Source organism: Zea mays, chromosome 7, assembly GCF_902167145.1.
Source record: "Zea mays cultivar B73 chromosome 7, Zm-B73-REFERENCE-NAM-5.0, whole genome shotgun sequence".
NCBI classification, from domain to species: Eukaryota; Viridiplantae; Streptophyta; class Magnoliopsida; order Poales; family Poaceae; genus Zea; species Zea mays.
The window spans coordinates 161,745,651-161,763,227 of record NC_050102.1 but is presented as its reverse complement, the minus strand read 5'-3'; the positions used below and the strand labels follow the sequence as shown (position 1 = coordinate 161,763,227).

The 17,577-nt window shown below is 46.9% G+C and overlaps 2 protein-coding genes across 3 annotated transcripts in view; both read left to right on the top strand.

The window, feature by feature from the left end:
• Positions 1 to 9,900: 9,900 nt before the first annotated feature.
• Positions 9,901 to 13,515, top strand: LOC109940912 (ankyrin repeat domain-containing protein 13C). Its single transcript, XM_020541286.3, has 2 exons — positions 9,901 to 11,903; positions 12,771 to 13,515. The coding sequence occupies exons 1-2, from the start codon at positions 10,401 to 10,403 to the stop codon at positions 13,113 to 13,115; spliced, it is 1,848 nt and encodes a 615-aa protein (XP_020396875.1). The 5' UTR covers positions 9,901 to 10,400; the 3' UTR covers positions 13,116 to 13,515.
• A 2,923-nt stretch (positions 13,516 to 16,438) lies between these two features.
• LOC100273734 (uncharacterized) overlaps positions 16,439 to 17,577 on the top strand; it is a 39,491-nt gene continuing 38,352 nt past the window's right edge. The window contains exon 1 of one of the 2 annotated variants that reach the window (XM_020540369.2): positions 16,439 to 16,817. In XM_020540369.2, the coding sequence (XP_020395958.1) occupies positions 16,583 to 16,817 (235 nt within the window). In that variant the 5' untranslated portion in view covers positions 16,439 to 16,582. The remainder of the gene's footprint in view (positions 16,818 to 17,577) is intronic. The other variant, NM_001148143.1, reaches the window with a different exon arrangement.

The following is a 17,577-nucleotide window of genomic DNA, read 5'->3' as shown; positions in this document are numbered from 1 at the left end:
GAACTCGCCTTTGTTTGTCTGTTACTACTTTGTACCCAAAATTGTTTTTTTTTCTTCTGCACTTTGAGCATTTGAATTGCCACTGTTATTTACAACAACATAGTATATGCTACACCTATTACTGGCGTCGTTACCATATCTTAATCTGTCGGCCACGACAACAACGTCCACGGCCTCGCAGTTCCACTTGATGATGTGCTGCTGCGTCTTTCAGGCTACGCTACGACCTTCGAACGCCAATGCTGCGACAGAGTTGCAGTACTGTATATAGCATCTTCAACGCTGTCGCATAGAGGTGGTGGAACGGCGGCCGCTGTTATTCTAGTACGTGTTGCGTACCGCTTCCGACGAGCACGCGACAGGCTCTAATGCCATCGTAAATAGGCCTGGCAAAAAATCCAATCCACTCCCACCCATACCCAAATCTAATTACTTTGATATTCATCCCACACCCAACCAAAAATACTAGAAGGAAATTAAACTCAACCCATCCAATAACATTATTGATCCCAAACCAACCCGTAATTGGGTGGAAACCCATGAAAAACCCGTGGGTTTAGCTTATTGTCTCGCATTAAGCCAACTGCATACACTGATACACAGTGATAATTTTATAGATAGTTTCAGTGATATACAAAAATATAGTTGCATACACAGTGACAAATTTGGTCAATGAACATTTAGATCTCGAGAGAATAACAAAAAACATCTGTTAAAGATCCTAAATCCATCTATGTTTTAAAGAAAAATAAACAAAGTTAACAATTCAATTAACAAGGAGATACATAAAAAAACCTTTGCTAAACGTGAAGTAGAAGACTTAGAGTAAAATAACTGAATGACATATGGTGGTGGTGTGGCCTAATTATCCTGTGTTCAGCCTGTAGTAGCATTAGTAGTTGTACAACCTGTAGAGAGCCGATAAGGCAGACACTACCGGAATTTCTCTCTTTATCGAGTACCAAATACTTTGTCGATTGTTTTTTTTCGGGCACTCGGCAAAGAAGCTCTTTGCCGAGTGTTTTTTTGACACTCGACAAAGAGCTTCTTTGCCGAGTGTCAAAAATATAACACTCGGCAAAGAGCTCTTTGCCGAGTGCTTTTTTCCAACACTAGGCAAAGACAATTTAAAAATCGCATTTTAAAGCAGTAAATTAATTCAAATGAAAAAGTTTTCAACTACAAATTTGTATAACTCATCATGATGTACATTTTATATTTTGAACATTTCTTCATATGATAAACTAAAAATAAATTTGTTCATAAAACCTATATCTCTCTCATAGTTTATGGAACAACGAGAGATATGTATAGAATTTGTGCATATTGTTAGAACTATCATGTGAGATGAACAAATGATCAAACAACCAAAATGAACTTTGTAGATCTTGAAAAGTTATAGAAGTTTGTAGTTGACAACTTTTTCATTTGAAGTCATACTGTCAACGAAAACTATGTCAGAATTTAAAAAAATTAAAATTTGAATTTTGAAAACAACCTCGAAAGAAAAAACCACCAACATGAAAGTTGTAGGTATTGAAGAGTTATGAAACCTTGTAGTTGGCAATGTTTTGGTTTGAAATCATCTTGCCATGAAAAACTATATTTAAATTTTGAAATTTGAATTTTTCAAACTACCTCGGATGGAAAACCACCAAAATAAAAGTTGTAGGTCTTGAAATTTAATGAAACTTTGTAATTATCAACTTTTTTATTTGAAATCATCTTATCATTAAAAAAATTCATGTGAAGTTTTCAAATTTAAAATTCAAATTTTGTAAACGGCCTCGGATGTAGAAACTATTAAAATAGAATTTGTAGATATCAAAAAGTTATGCAACTTTATAATTGGTCACATTTTTAAATAAAATGGTACTGATAAAATGGTATAGTATGGTGTGCTGTGTGTGACTATAGAAATCAAAGACTTCTCTAAACCTGAAATAAAATGGTACTTATTAGGGTGGTAGTCTGATTGGTGAATACCCATGGAAACTCATACCTATATAAATCCATCTATACCCATGGGTATCCACTATTTTGACCCGCAATATAAAATAAACCCACCTAACTCAACCCGTTAATAATTAAAACCCATCACAACCCACCAAAATAAAATCATTTCTTAAACCCATCTAAAATACCCATTTATACCCACCCCATTTGCAGCCCTAGTCGTAAACGATGATGGCCGGCAGCGCCGTAATGATGCGCGGGCAGGTCAGATGTCGAGTCGAGTGTGTGTTCTTTGCCATTGGGTCCACCCTGAAGATGTCCGGATGCCATTTGTTTCGTCACTGCGTGTCTGGATGGCCAAACGCCATGCCATGATAACTTTCCAATTAATGAATCGGATACCTTCTGGTCGCAAATAGTACTGTCTAGCTACTCCCAGCCCAAGTATAAAACCGGTAAGAATGTTGATAACACTAGTATGGAACTGACCATTAGGTGTTTTTTATAGAGTATCAGCGTTTTTCAAACTTGACAAAGTCATTCAGGTCTCCGGACACTCAAAACAAAAACAAAAAAAAAGTTGTAACTTGGCTGACCCATCTAAAAAGGAATACCGACGTGACGATAGCTATGCCCATAAATGCTGTGCTAGATGCATTGGCATGGATAATTGCAGCAAGGCCGGGCGGGGACCACACCTTGACGTTATTAAACAACAATGGCCATGCATGGCACGGTATAGGTCATTGTCAGCTCTCTCTCTCTCTCTCTATCTCTCTATCTCAATCACGCAACAGTGGCGCGCAGGCTCCACGGAACGGCCACGCAGGATCTCCTGCGCTCGCCTGCGTGCCTGTCTGCCTATGGCGGCAGCGCGAGCGGGTGTCCCGGCCGGCGGCGAGCGAGACCGCAGCATGAGAGTGTACGCGGAGATGAGGCGGCGGAGAGGATCCTGGGCTAGAGGACCGAGGAGGGGAAGGTGATCCTGTGCTGTGCAGTACTAGTGCGGATGAGACTGCAGACAGGACCGGGCCATGCCGCCCTGGGCCCTGCCCTCGTGCTCGTGCGACACTGCAAACGGATGGCTCGTCGCCAAGCCCGATGCAGCAACGCCGGCTCGCCCGCCCGCGCCAATGCTTGTTGTTTCTGGAATCTGGCTGGAGTGTAGCGACGAGTATTCTACTAGTACTGTGATGTCTGTCTGGGCATCCGTGGCTTTTCGGAATTTAGGAGGACTGTTTTTTTTTTCAGTCGATGCTCCAACTAGCTGTCCCTAGTTCTTGACGTGCCGGGTCGGGTGTGTGTTTATTTGTGTGTCAGTGTGTAGTACTCCTAGACTGGCAGTAGTGGTCGTCGTGGTGTAGGAGTAGTATATATAATAACTGGAGTCCGTACGTCCCGTTGCAGACAGTAGCATAGTACTGCACTACTGCTGATAGATGGATAAGCTAGCAGCAGTCAACAACTAAAGTCCGAAACTAGCAGGGTTATTATCTTCTACGTGTGACATCGTGATGGTGCTCCAAGTTGGATTATTAGTGTGTATATATCATCTATTATCTACAAAGACGTTTAGATATACAGCTAATTAACAAAGTTAGTTTTTATATATTATATTATCTGGATTGATTTAACTAGCTTATTACCTAAATTTGTTTGAATAAAAAAAGGAGTCAATTATAGCACATAGCTATTACCTACCTACCTACCTACCTGGGGGGGGGGGGGCAAACATGGCCGCGCGGTACTAGCGATCCAAGGCGCGGCAACGTGCTGAAAATCATTGCCGCCACTAGAACAGTAGGACGTGCGTGCGTCTCTCCCATCCCATGCATGCACGCGTGTTATAATAAGCGCTTGCACGCATACGTATCCAAATCCAAATGGCGGGCATAAGTGCGTTTGGCCCCCCTGTCTGTGTCTGTGTCTGTCATCACTATCAGTCATGACTGATCAGCACGGGGATCGGATACGATCCGGATCCTCCCGCTTGGTTCACGGATCCGGTGACGCCGTAGGCTGGGAGCGAGCTGGTCGGCCATCTCGGTGGAGGACGACAACGTAACGACATGCATACATGAACACGGGCGGGACGGAGAGAGAGAGAGAGAGAGAGAGAGAGAGAGAGAGAGAGAGAGAGAGAGAGAGAGAGAGAGAGAGAGAGAGAGAGAGATACTTAGCAGCGTCCGTCCTCCCCGGCTCCGGCCCGTCACAAGACACAGGTGTGAAGAGCTTCGCTTTCCCATACCTCTCTCTCGATGACTCGCCCCCCTGCACCGACCGGACCGGACGACGGCAGCAACCGCGGCCGGCCAGGCCTAAATCTGTAGCAGCTTGCTCGGGTCCGTACGGGCTTCCTGTGGCGTGGAGGAGAGGATTCCGATGCAGAAGAAAAAAATTGAAAAGAAAAGCCAAAGGGGGGAAGAAGAAAAAAAAAGGCAAAGCAAATTAAAGCGAGCTGAATCTGTGATCCGGCGAAAGAAACGCGGCGAGCGTCGATCGGCTCTCTCACTCACGGCTTCACCAAATCACCCATCCCAATGTGCCTGCCAGTCCGTCCGGAAGATAGAAAAGAAGGGGGAGATGGGGAGGGGAGGGGAGGGAGGCGAGATTCTCGTACGCGCCCCCCACCCCACAAAGGAAAAGGCGGCAAATCGCCTAAAAGGGAGAGACAGTGAGAGCCGCGCCCGCCTCTTGACGGAATCACGGTCTTTCCATGACCCACACGCCAACCGACCTCATACATGACACACGAGAGATAGTACTCTACTTTGTTCGGTAGTACCTCATTTAAAACTGAACCGTGCACCACCGTTGCGTGCGTGATGGGGTCGCCCCCATGGCTTATTTCAGATGGAGCGAACCTGTGTTCTTGTGAGATTAGATCAGACTGCCCAAATGCTCTCGTGCAAGAGTTAATCCTAACAAGACACAATGTATATAGTAGGTAGCCATTGGTTGCCTTAGGCTATCCGCACTCATACAACTTTAAATTTCTACTCTAAAAAGAATATTTTGTTCTTGTCAGCAAGGTTCTCTACTCTATACCATAATTCTTCGCAGTCATATTTACTTAATATCTCAACCCTATACCAACTACCATATATTATATCATTTTTTTATTTCACTTTCATTGCTACATCATACACGTCACGCTTACATTGGGCGGCCTTTTCAGTTGCGCTGCCCCTGCAGGCTACACGTCGCAGCGGCTGGCTTGTGGCTGCATAGAGTTGAATCCGTACGACGCTAGTTTCGCCGTTCCTGAGCATCTACGCTAAAATGGAGTCGCCCATACAGCTCTCCACCGCGGCAGATTTTGTACTCTATGTCAGATCGAGTAGCAAATGGAGCTCTCCACTGCGGGCAGCCTTACTAGTTATTCCTCGCTATCTTGGCTTGGATCATAAAACCGCGTGGAACCGGTGGGATAACCTCTTGCACTTAGGCCTTGTTCGTTTCTGTCGTATTACACTTGAAATCGTTCTAGCTAATCAAAGTTTATATAAATTAGAAAAGCAATCCGGTTAGAAGTCGTTCCGACCTACCAATCCGGCACAAATGAACAAGGCCTTAACCAGCATTCATACAACCAGCATGGTTTCTTACAGATCTCGTCAACGTAACACCGTTATTGTTCATATGAACTCCTCAAATCCTCCCCAGCTCTCTCATCGCGGAATACGCCATGCATGAGCCGGCCGGTGAAATGCTGATTTCATCCGCTCTAGCTCCTGGAGGCTATAGTACTAGATCCAAATAAAAACGATAGGATCCCTCGCAAAGTGAGCTCCAACTAACAATGTGAGTTTTTTTTTTGATGATTCTGGCTACCAGAAGCCGCTGCGATCCACCAAACGGCTAGTTTTTCAGCCCGCTTCTATGAGAATCGTTTTGGTGAAAATCGCCCGAAATAAACGTGAACATACAACCGGTCGAGTCGTCGTAATAGGAGGAATCTGTCACTTCCTAGATCCTAAACATTATGGATCCTTTCATCTTTATCCACGGGTAATTCTCACGCGTAGTCAGATTCTCCCCGCAGTCAGATTTTCATACAAGCTCGTAAAAAAAAACCCCGAAACAAAGAGTCCAATCTTTTCAAATTTCAAAAGCCTATGGCCTTGATGGTGTGGGTAGTCACGGTGAAGACATTTCGGTACCATGAGCCGCATTTCTGAGGAGGGCTTTAATGCAAAAGTGAACAAAAGAAGAGGAATAGAGAAAGCGAAAGGAGTTTAAGCAGCCGACTGTTGACTAGAATCAACGAAAGAAGCTGAAATGCGTATATATGTGCTCTCCGTGGAGCCGGAGAATCCAGGTAGCCCAGCCCGGCCCTGACCCACCCCGCCCACCCCCATAAAAGCTAGTTTTGTCGTACTGCCTCTCTCTCTCTCTCAGAGTAAGGCTGGCCGCAGCGGGGCACCGGAACGGCACGCTAATTTTTTTACGGTCAGCTGGAGGCCTGCAACGATTACTCTACATGCTACTCTTCTATCTTCTCTCTCCATGAGTGTGGACGCCAAATACAGCGTATGCTCTTTCCTGCGCTAAACGAGTTGGAGGTGGGTCCGGACACACAGTGGCAGGCGCGGTGGGGGTTGGGAGGGGATAGAATAGTGTCGGAAAAATATAATATAATATATGATAGTTGTTATATGTTAGATATATAGAGTAATTTTGACCACATAGAATTGTTGAATAGGGTACATAATTTTACTGATCAGAATAAAGTATTCCTTTTAGAATAGAGAATTTAGGGTTACATAAGTGCCGATAGCCTAATATTCTTTAGTGCCAGGGGCCGAGCTATAGTTTAGCGTTGGTGATAACTAACACCGCAATTGCGAAAAATCAAGTGTAAATACTATTTAAACACTGTTTATTGTATCGATGACACCGGTTATAAATGAGCTGACACCAGTAAACTTGGAGGCTAGCTAGTAGCTTGGTCCCTGTTTAGTACCGAGATGGTAGGAGCAGCCAGCAGCAGCACTTTACGCTGTTTGGAGTCCGTTTTACTGAACTGATGCAATGCAGACATGCACTCGCTTCCCTACAGACTACAGTAGTAGCAGTACTACGACGTAGAAGTAAGTACGTGGATGCTTGATACTGCTCCACGAAAACGACCGTGCTTGGACTGTGTTTATCAGGTCAACCGGATGGTTTAGTTTGATGAGCTTCTCAACTTGCGAAATGTTTTGTGTGTGTGTGTAGAACGTTTTCAGAATACGGTGCTACCGTGCTGGACATGAAGCTTTTGCTCTTCCCAGCTACTGACCTACTGTACTGTACAAGGATTTTAGTTTAGGTCCTCTTCAAATTATGAAGCCGACAGAGTCACCGCAGAAGCTACTAGAGCCAGAACAGAACTCCCAAAATCGTGGCTTCCAAATGGCTCCAGCTTCTGCCTCACCGCCACCGTAAGCGCTCCTCCCGTTTGGTTGGTTGGTTGGTTGGTAAAGGCTGGTCCCCATGCCATAGTCTAGGTACCCCCGGAAGCTCGTCATAAAACCGCTCTGGTTTCTTAAAAAAATTGTGTATGATCTCTTCTCTAAGAATAAACTAGAAGGAAGTCGCTAGAGTTAAAGTTAGAGCCAAAAGGAGCCCAGTCAAATAGAATTTTAGACTTCTTCAAATATAATGCTTGTAAAATAACGGCTATTTTTTTTGAAACACGCTAATATAAAACGACACTAATTGATTTATAGTAGAAAAATATAGGCGTACTAATTTCTAATCCACTTCTAATAGCAAAATGGTGAGTTCGGCCTGTTAAAGTGTTAAGTACTCCCTCCGTTTTTTTATAGTTGACGTTGGTTAGTGTAAAATTGTACTAGCTAGCATCAAGTAAAAAAATAGAGGTAGTAATAAAAAAAAACCTTGATAAGTCTACCCTCCCATTCTCGCTAAAGTCCGCCAATCTTACATAGAGACACCAATAGTGATCCGGTCTTTCCCCTATAGACTTATTTTATTATAACTACTTTAGAAACTTAAATTCTTTTTTTATTAGAACTTCAGGAGAGGATTTAAGTTTTCAAACTAGCCCATAAGTAATTAAGATAGGAGCAATTTAATCCCTGTAAAGATTAATCGGAAAATTTTAGTCACATGGATGAAAATGGAAAACCATCATGCGTTTTCCACGTACCATCTCACAAACTTCTCTCATAATCTATTGAAATTAGATATGTTTAAATATTGGGTTGGGTCGGATCAAAGTTGGGTCCTGCACCATTTGACACGGCTCGTACCCGACCTGTGTCTAGTGTCGGGTAGGATTGACTGTGCTTCTCTGTTGCTCGTGTCGGTTCGGTTTTTTTTGCTTTGGTCGAGTTTTTGGTTAAAAATTATGGCTCATGTATGACATGTGTATTGTTGTGAGTCAAAAACTATTGCATTGGTCAGATCAGATTCTTTTCGGATGGGTCGGGTCGAGAATTAGTCAGGTCGAGCAGCCTATAATCAGATCTAATTGTGATTTTCAAATTATACAAAAAACTAACGAAGTCTATAATTATATTTTGATCTGTTATCCGCGAAGAGCTCCATGGCTGCCACTTCCAAATTGAACTCACCAAACAAAAATGATCTCTAGTCTCCTCGGGCTGCAACATTGTCCAAAACAGTACCCATTATGTTCTCTGAAGACAACTGATAGAAACGAGTTATATTTTACTTTGTTAAAGCAAATATCATTTCAACATCGCTAAATTTACCAATATAAAACTGTTGTACCTACTAAAATAATTCATTTTTTTAAAAATGTATAAGACAACTAACTGATATACACATGTTGGATCGAGACACGCGGTCTTAGTTAGGGATGCAAACATATACTTATTCTCATACTAACTGACGGAGAGCAAATCTCCAGCCGGGTGACAGAGTGCACCCGCCCTAAATCCTAAGATGACGAGGGGCCTAAGCGTTTTGCTTGTTAGTTGGAAAAGTGGGGAGAACACAAGAACACACAAAGATTTAGAGTGGTTTGGACCGCCAGAGCGTAACACCCTACTCCACTGTGTGATGTATTGCTTGAGAGCTTGTATGAACTTGCGAGTGTCTGAGTGAGTCTAAGATTGGATGTCCTCACCGAGCCTGTGTAACGTCGCATGCCTCCTCTTTTATAGCTGAAGGATGACATGCACAAAGATGCTGAACCCCGACATGTGGGCCCAGGGACATAAAGAATATAGCGCTTGGAGCCACCAATGTTTGTTGCTGGGGCAATCTTCTCGTGCCCTGACGCCCGAGATCTCCGTATCTTCGGCGTGCAAGGGAAGCTTCTTGTAGAAGAGACGATGGGTACTGTGCGCCGCTTGGCACGGGCGCACTGTTTGCCAATAGACTGGTCAAGCGCGCCGTCTACTGGGTGACCCTGACGCCATCTGCCGGTGGATTGGACAGGACGCATTAAATGCTGAGAGGGCGCGTCGCCCGTCAGCGTGGTGGCACACGACACGTCTTTTCCGCAATAAATGCAAAGACTGCACAACCGTATGGGTCTTATGTCAGGCTCGGCCCGTTGACTTACGTTATGGGTCACAAGCCATGCGGCCGTGGCAGGTTTTCGCCTGAGCGGGGAGCGTAGGGCAAGGCCTGAACATGTGTCGGCACCGGACCCTTGCTAGTGCCAGGGTCCTTTCCGTCCCGGGACCCTGCCAAGGCCCAGACCTCACTCGGGGGGACCCAGCATGTCTCCTCGGGAGCTCCGGGCTCGTTCCTACAGAGGGTCTGATGTTTCTCTGCGGAGGTCCGGACCCAACGGTGCTTCTTGGAACATATTATCCTTTCTCGCCACGTGGTGCCCTTAGGCCTGCCCATGTGGTGGGGTCGGGTGCCACTCTCCGTGTGACCTGGAGGTCTCGTACGTGTGCATCGTCTTCATAATGTAGAAGAGGGTACCTCTGATAAGGATACCGACACTAACTTTTTGATTTTTTTTGAACGTGAATAAATTCAAATTTATCATATATCTTTGTTGATTACAATTCAAGTACGAATATGATTTTTTCATTTCTTAGGAATAAAACAGTTTATAAAAAAATTTATTCGTATTTGTAATAATATATTTGATAACATAAGAAAAGATAAATATAAAATTATATATTTTTTAAAATATTAAATTTGTGTTAATAGTTTGGGTACCCGTTTTCATCTCCAGTAACTAGCTGAGACAGATATTAATTTCTATTGTTTCTAATATTTATTTTAAAAAATGTTTCTTGACCCATCTCCGGCTGCGGCCACCCGTTTCTATCCCCACCTCTCAGCAACGGCAGCACGCTTCCCCACCGGCCCACCCTCACTCCCTCCCACTCCACACCGCGCCGGCACCAGACGGCAGACGCTGAGCTCCTCTGCCAAGCTCCGAACCCGAGAAAACCGCGAGAATCCCAAGTGCCCGGCCAACAACTCCGACCTCCGTGCAGGCAATGCCGGTCCAGGATCCCTCCTCCTTGCCCTCCGCTGCAGGCGGCGGCGCGCGGGCCAAGCGCACGTCGTCGGCGCCGATCCGGTCGGCTGACTACGCGCACAGCCCCACGCACCACTGCGTCGCGCTGCGGGACGCCACGGGGCTGCAGACCATCCTCGCAGGCCTCCCGCCGCTCGCGCACCCGTCACTCGTCCTTACCGCCTCCGACGCCGCCCGGGAGGCCCGTCTCGCGCTCTCCGTCGCCGCCGCGCTCGACCGCCGCGACGTCCCGGGCGGGGACACCGCGCTGCACCTCGCGGTCCGGCTTCGGCTGCCCTCCTTGGCTTCTGCACTCGCCGCCGCGGGGGCGGACCCCACGCTGCAGAACCACGCCGGGTGGACCCCGCTCCAGGAGGCCCTCTGCCTCGGGTGCAGGGAGATTGCAGCCTGCCTCCTCCGCGCGCACCGCCTCGCCGCCTGGGCTAAGCTCCGGCGCCGGGCGCCCGCCCTCTCCGCCGCGCTGCGTGGGGTCCAGGATTTCTACCTCGAGGTGGACTTCCACTTCGAGAGTTCCGTCGTGCCGCTGCTCTCGCGCGCTGCGCCCTCCGACACCTACCGCATTTGGAAGCGAGGAGCGGACCTTCGCGCGGACACCACGCTCGCCGGCTTCGATGGCCTCCGCATCCGCCGTGCGGACCACTCGTTCCTTTTCTTCGGCGAGGAGACAAGTGCCGGCGGCCGCCGCCTGCCTCCGGGTTCTCTGCTCGTGCTCCACCGCGGCCGGCGCGAGGTGCACGACGCTTTCGCGGCGGCCGCGGCCGCGGGCGACGAGGACGCTGCCACCTCCGACGCGGCCGCCTACCGCCCGGGGCTCAACATCACCTCCGCGAGGCTCGTGCCGAGGACCACCTGGCTGCGGAAGGAGAAGACGGAGAACGTCGGCGAGTGGAAGGCGCGGGTGTTCGACGTCCACAACGTCGTCTTCTCCTTCCGCACCCTCAAGGCCGCGAGTGCCGGACGCAAGGATTTCACCTTCGAGCTCGCTGGAGACGAGGACGGCGACGAAGACGACGACGAGTTCCTGCCACTGGAGATCCGGGACGACGACGAGGACGGCGACTTCCTTGTCGCTGACATCCCGCCGCCCCCAGCGCGGCGCAGCTGCTACGTTCCCGGCCGGCGCAGCGTGGCGGGGCCGCCGTCGCACTTGGGAACCCCGCAGAGGCGGAGGAACAGCGTGGACGTGCCCCGGCGGCTGCCGGCGTGCGCGTCGGTGGGGCGCGGCGAGGACGGCATCTTCGCCCGGCACCCAGGTACGACGACGACGACGGGGGGAGCCAAGTGGAAGGAGGAGGAGACGATTAAGACACTGCGGCCGTCGGTGTGGCTGACGGAGGACTTCCCCCTGAGCGTCGACGAATTCCTGCCGCTGCTGGACATCCTGGCCAGCCGCGTGCGCGCCGTGCGCCGGCTCCGCGAGCTGCTCACCACCAAGTTCCCACTAGGGACTTTCCCTGTAAAGGTAACACATCTCTCCTGCTCAATAACAAACCACAAAATTGCACATATTTCTTCGTTACCGGATCCAATTGCTGCTCAATTCCGCAATCATTCATCCTTCATGACAAACGGATTGTTCCGATCCGTTCTTGTGATGGTGAACCACCAGCTCAAATGATGTTCTAATGCTAAACAGACCATATCTGAGCGGGCAGGGCGAAGTAGTTACTCCTCATACGCTTGCAGATTCTTGTCTGTTGATCAGGTTGTTTTATTGCAAGTGATTCTTTTACGGGCAGCAATAAACCCAAAGTTTAGCGGCCACAGCGACAACAACATAGGAAGCTGAGTCAGAATTATCGCATACTGGCCTGCAACCTGTAAAGAGTGCTATCCGAGTATCCGGGCAAAGAAGGAAAAAAAACTGTTGACACTGATACTTTCAACGGTTCTTTACTGTTTAGTTGATTGCAGAACAGTTAGAGGCATTTAGGACACGGATTTGGGGGAATTTAGCTCAGCTCTGGCACGCACCTGCATAGTGCATACTGTCTTGTTTGATGAATGATAGAGAATTTGTATGACAAATGAAACCTGACGGGAATAACTAAACCTCCGGCCAGTGTTGTAGAAATTAGAAATTGGTCAGGTATACAGCTTGGAGTGGAGCACTCGTTGAAAGCTTGCTGCATGTTCGGCAGAAGTGGTGTTCACCAAAGTGCAGACATGCCATCACTTGATGGCTGCTCCTTGTCACAATAAATTTATACCATATTCCGAAGGCTGTTCTTGTAACTATCCTGTCGCACATAACATAGCTCATCTCGGCGCTCCTAAATGCAACGCAGCTCTGCATTCAGCTCACTGACCATGCTCGCCGTCCATGCAGGTTGCAATCCCAGTGGTGCCGACAGTGAGGGTGGTCATCACTTTCACCAAGTTCGTGCCCCTCACGGAGCCAGAGGAGTTCTTCACCCCGATGTCGAGCCCCAGCCTGCTGGCGAGCCCAGGGCCAGGGAGCATCACGGCGAAGCCCGACGCCCACAAGAGCAGCTCGTACCTGAGGTGGGGCTCGAAGAACTCGAGACCGAAGGCCGTGAACCTGTCGCAGGTCGCGGACAATGCCGACCCCTTCACGGTGCCCAGCGACTACGCCTGGGTGAACAGCCTTGGGTCCAAGAACCACGACAAGAAGTCGGCCAAGTCCAAGAAGGGCAAGAGCAAGGAAACCTGAACAAACTCATCCAGTCCAGCGGTGTATTCACTCCGCGAGAACCTTGTATGCATGCGTAAGCCGTCATCGGCCCAGAAACCTGTAATTACCAAGTGCCAGCCTGGGACATGCCTCGACGTTTAGGCCGGGCTTGCTCAGCGACGATAAGCGTGGCGGTTTTAGCTGCCGGGGACGGAAGAGTTCAGAGAGTGTTAAACTAGGCCTCCATTTCAACTGATTGTTCAGCAATGTGATGTGTTGTAAAACTTGGCACCACCAAAAAATGCAATGATTCCTCTGGTAGTTCTGGCACACACACACACACACTTCTGTTATTTAGTTGTATCTGTATATCTCCCTGGTAAGGTCTGTGGATGAACTGGAAGAAGAGGAGCAAGGCACTGAAACAGTTCTGAAGAAATGTCTGAAACTATCTGCATGCAGTGTATGTGTTTTTTGTTTTTGTTTTGGTGTGTGTGTACAGTATACTGTGCCGCTTGAGACGGCCGGGATGATTCCCTTGTGCGTTTGGAAGTACAAAGAAGGCAGTACTAGGAGATATTTGACCATGAAAGCGAGGAGGTGGATGGGGGAATGGAAGGGCGTGCATGTTGCTGGGATCGATGAATCGATAGTTCCTTTTGCTTGCGCAGGGCCCAGGCATGATGCGAGGAGTGCCAGTGCCCGCGCGCCTGCTAAAGATGTTTGCATGCAAATCAAATCGCTGTGTTCCGTGTCCGCGCTTTGCAGGACAGAATCATCGGCCTACATGCCGTAGGCTTTACCGGGCATTGGCGGCCACAGACATTCCTCCCCTGTCAGAAATATACACTCCTAGATCGTTGGTCGTGAGAATTAATAAAACACGAGAGGGAGAGCTAGACCATAGAGACAGCAGCTACCGGCCCTTGCCTTCCTCGCGTGCTACCTCCGATCCGACGTCTGCCGTCAGTGAGTGAGGGGCGGCGGCGCTCTGGAGGACGGGATCGACGGAGGAGGAGCTCGCCACCGGTGGAGAAGTGTCAGTGTGCCCCAGTGTAGCGGTCGGGTCGGGGCAGCAGCTAGCACAGGTAAAGAAAGAGATGATGTAAGGGAGGCGAAGGCGAGAGAGATACGAAGCCAGAAACCAAAGACGAGAAGCTGCTTTAACCGAACAAAAGTTTCTCTCTAGAAAAGTAGAGCCGGAGGTAAATAAAACTGCTCCAACCAAGAGACTAGCTCCAACCAGAACCTCAAAAGTCATGTACCCTAAATTTAGAGGATTAGGTCGTCATTTATTCTCTCCAGCAACGTCATTTAAACGGTCCTATAAATTTAGAGGACGTTACTGGATACTCTATATATAGAGTTTCTCTACGGTTCTCTATTCATTTGAATACTTTAAACAACTGGTTTATCAAAACTAAAATATGTACAATACATTTTAGAGTATGATAAATATGTATGTACAAAAATTAAAAATTAAAAAATATCTCTAATATATATATTTGTGTATAGAGGACATGATTTATAGAACATTGCTAGAGAAAAATAAGATATAAGAGATGAATTTTTTTTAGAGAAGACTATAAAAGACATATATAGAGGATGAATATAAATGACGTGGTTAGAGACAGTCGAGTTAGGGTTAGATTCAAAGCTCTGTCGAACAAATGGACCCTAATATGGACGGTAGCGGGTGGCGTTGCGCCGTGGCTCATGCAAGAGAGGAAACTTGCAGCGGCGAGGTCAGGAGACCCGAGCTTTTGTGATCCATTCTAGCCGTCTTTCAAAAGGCTCCGTGTAGTAGTGCATTGTCCTAAATTTTTTTTCCTTTATGAAATTCTAAGGTGCGTGAATCGAATATAACCGTAAGCTTTTCCGTGCCCAAATGCCCAAAACAGAATTTGTCCTTAAAAAAACACGCGCACTTTGTACCCGGACGGGTCATCCTGGCGTTGGCGTCGCACCTATCGCTTCACCGAGACTCCAACGCAACACGGCCAGGGATCCACATGCATGCATCACATGCTTCACTACACGTTAATCAGCTGATGGAGCAAAAGCTTTCCGCGGAGCAACGGAAACCTCATTCCAAGCACGCTGTGATTTTGAAAAAAAAAGTACTTTTCAGCTTTGTGTTATAAAAAAGTTATTGTAAGATATGGCAGAAAGCCAAAAAAACCCCGTTTATTAGAACATCTCTAAGGAACTCTGTATTTTTGACTCTCTATTTAACTTTTTATTTATTTATCTATAAAATTTAAACTCTTTATATAGTATCTTATTCGAACATACTCTCTAACAGGCAAGTTAGTTTGGCTAGCCAGAGTGGCTAGCTAAGGGTCTGTTTAGAACCACTCAGTTTTTAAAAAAATTAGTTTATGGAAACTGAGTTAGTTTTAAACATACCAGTCTATGCCTCATTTTATAGAAACTAGATTCACAGTTTCTTAAAAACCAAGAAGCTAGCCTCTCCTAGCTAAAAAATAAAAATGATTTTTTTTAAAACTAGGTTGAATGGTTGATTCCAAATATGACCTAATTTATCTAGAGAGGGTCAATTTAGAGATTCGGATGACTTGGTGAGTTAGATTACTAGTTTGTTGGAGAATTATTTTCCTGTTAAGGGCTAGTTTGGAAACTCCATTTTCTCAAGAGATTTCTAGTTTTCCATGGGAAATTAGTTTATTTTTTCCTTTGGAAAATGAAAATCTTTTGGTAAAATGTGGTTACCAAACTAGCCCTAAATAACCAAAAATTGTCTTGACAAATCATGTGACTAGTCTCTTAGAGACTATCTCACTCTCGCTAACAAGCGGACCTAACCGGCCCTGTTGCCGCTGCCATTAGAGCAGGGAAAAAAATTCTTTACATACCAGATATAAAAAATCTCTTTTACAGCCCCTCACACATACCAGCTGCTGGTCTATATAAATAGAAGAAAAACAAATTACTAAAGGGTTTTTTTTTGTAAATTTGGATCTGTGTTTGTGGGCATCCGAGTGGTGGATGTGAGAGACTGTAAAAGATATGTACATGACTTTCGGCCAGCAGAGGAATTCGCGAGATCTACACGATTGGAAGACACAGCGGACATAACCAAAACTGAGTAATTTTCACGAACCATAACAGGATATCGAGGAGTGAGTATACTGTGAATTTTGTACTACCAGCTAAAAGTTAGTATTTGAGAATGCGTCATCGAGGAAACAAAAAAGCCACTTTTTTATTCGTTTTTTTGGTTTTCGTAGAAGCTAAAAGCAGGTTGAAAAACCGATAAAAAACGCATGCTGATGTGCATACAGCTCGCTAGCCACCTGGCCTGGGGGCGATCCACGGTGCATACGGACAATGCAACTGAAAGCAGCGCTGCACCACGCCATCCTCCTGCTCACGCTTGCGGTTTGCACGCCTGCATGCGCACACCTCGCTCAACCTCTCCCTCGCGCTCTCTCTCTCTCTCTCAGTCTCTCTGACCCCCAAGATTCCTCTGCTCCTCCATCTCCATGGCTGTCGCCGGCTTGCCGTGCTTCCCGCTCTCTGCCGCCGCCGCCGCCCCAGCTGTGCGGCTGGCCGCGAGGCCAAACCGGCAGCGACCACCCCGACGATGGACGGGTGCCGCACCGTCAGCAGACCGTGGGGAGATGGGCAACGACGACGGTGGTGGTGAGGCGTTGCCGCCAGGTCGGTCCGTCGTCGTGACGACTACAAAGCCCGCCGCAGCAGAACTTTCTGTGAAGGGTATGTACATACGTATCCGTTCTCGTCGATCGTCGTCATGACCGTCTTAATAATAAGATAGTATAAACAAATGTGCTATCTGTACTGTTCTAGGGTGGTATATCTGTATTGTATTAATTAGGAGTAGTCTCCTCCGTTTGATTGCCCGTAGTTAGAGCACCAACAATTCTTTAAACTAGAGGGATGCCAAACATATCCTATATATGTTGTTCCCAATATAATTCAAAAATTAATTAAACGAGTAAAAGTAGCTAGCTTCACCACCATACCAGTAACGGTCATCCTTGTTTAGGGCTTCTTCATCCACGCACCTCATGTGCCAAAGCCTAATAGTTAGAGTGAAGTTTGAAATAACATATGGTGATGAGTAAGTTGTTGGTGATAGACTAAGTAACTCTAAAAAGGATCACTACAAGCATCAAAGTGAAGACTTTTTACCGTACACATTGGATAGTCCGGATGGGGATAATCATGTCCTTGAAGACGAAGTTTTTTTGTTATATCTCACCGATATTATCTAGATTCACTAAATACCCGACTGTCATCAGGTGACAGTCACAGATACATGGAGTATACCCCATATAGATTCGGCAGGGATTTTGGTGTATCACCCTATTGCTTAGACGACCGATTAGGCCCAACCCGATTAACTGGGAGGAGGAACATGACAAACATACATAGAACCGCGAGGCAGACAAGGGTTATAAAGGTTCGGATCACCAGAGCGTAATACCCTACGATCTCTTTGAGTGGATTGGAT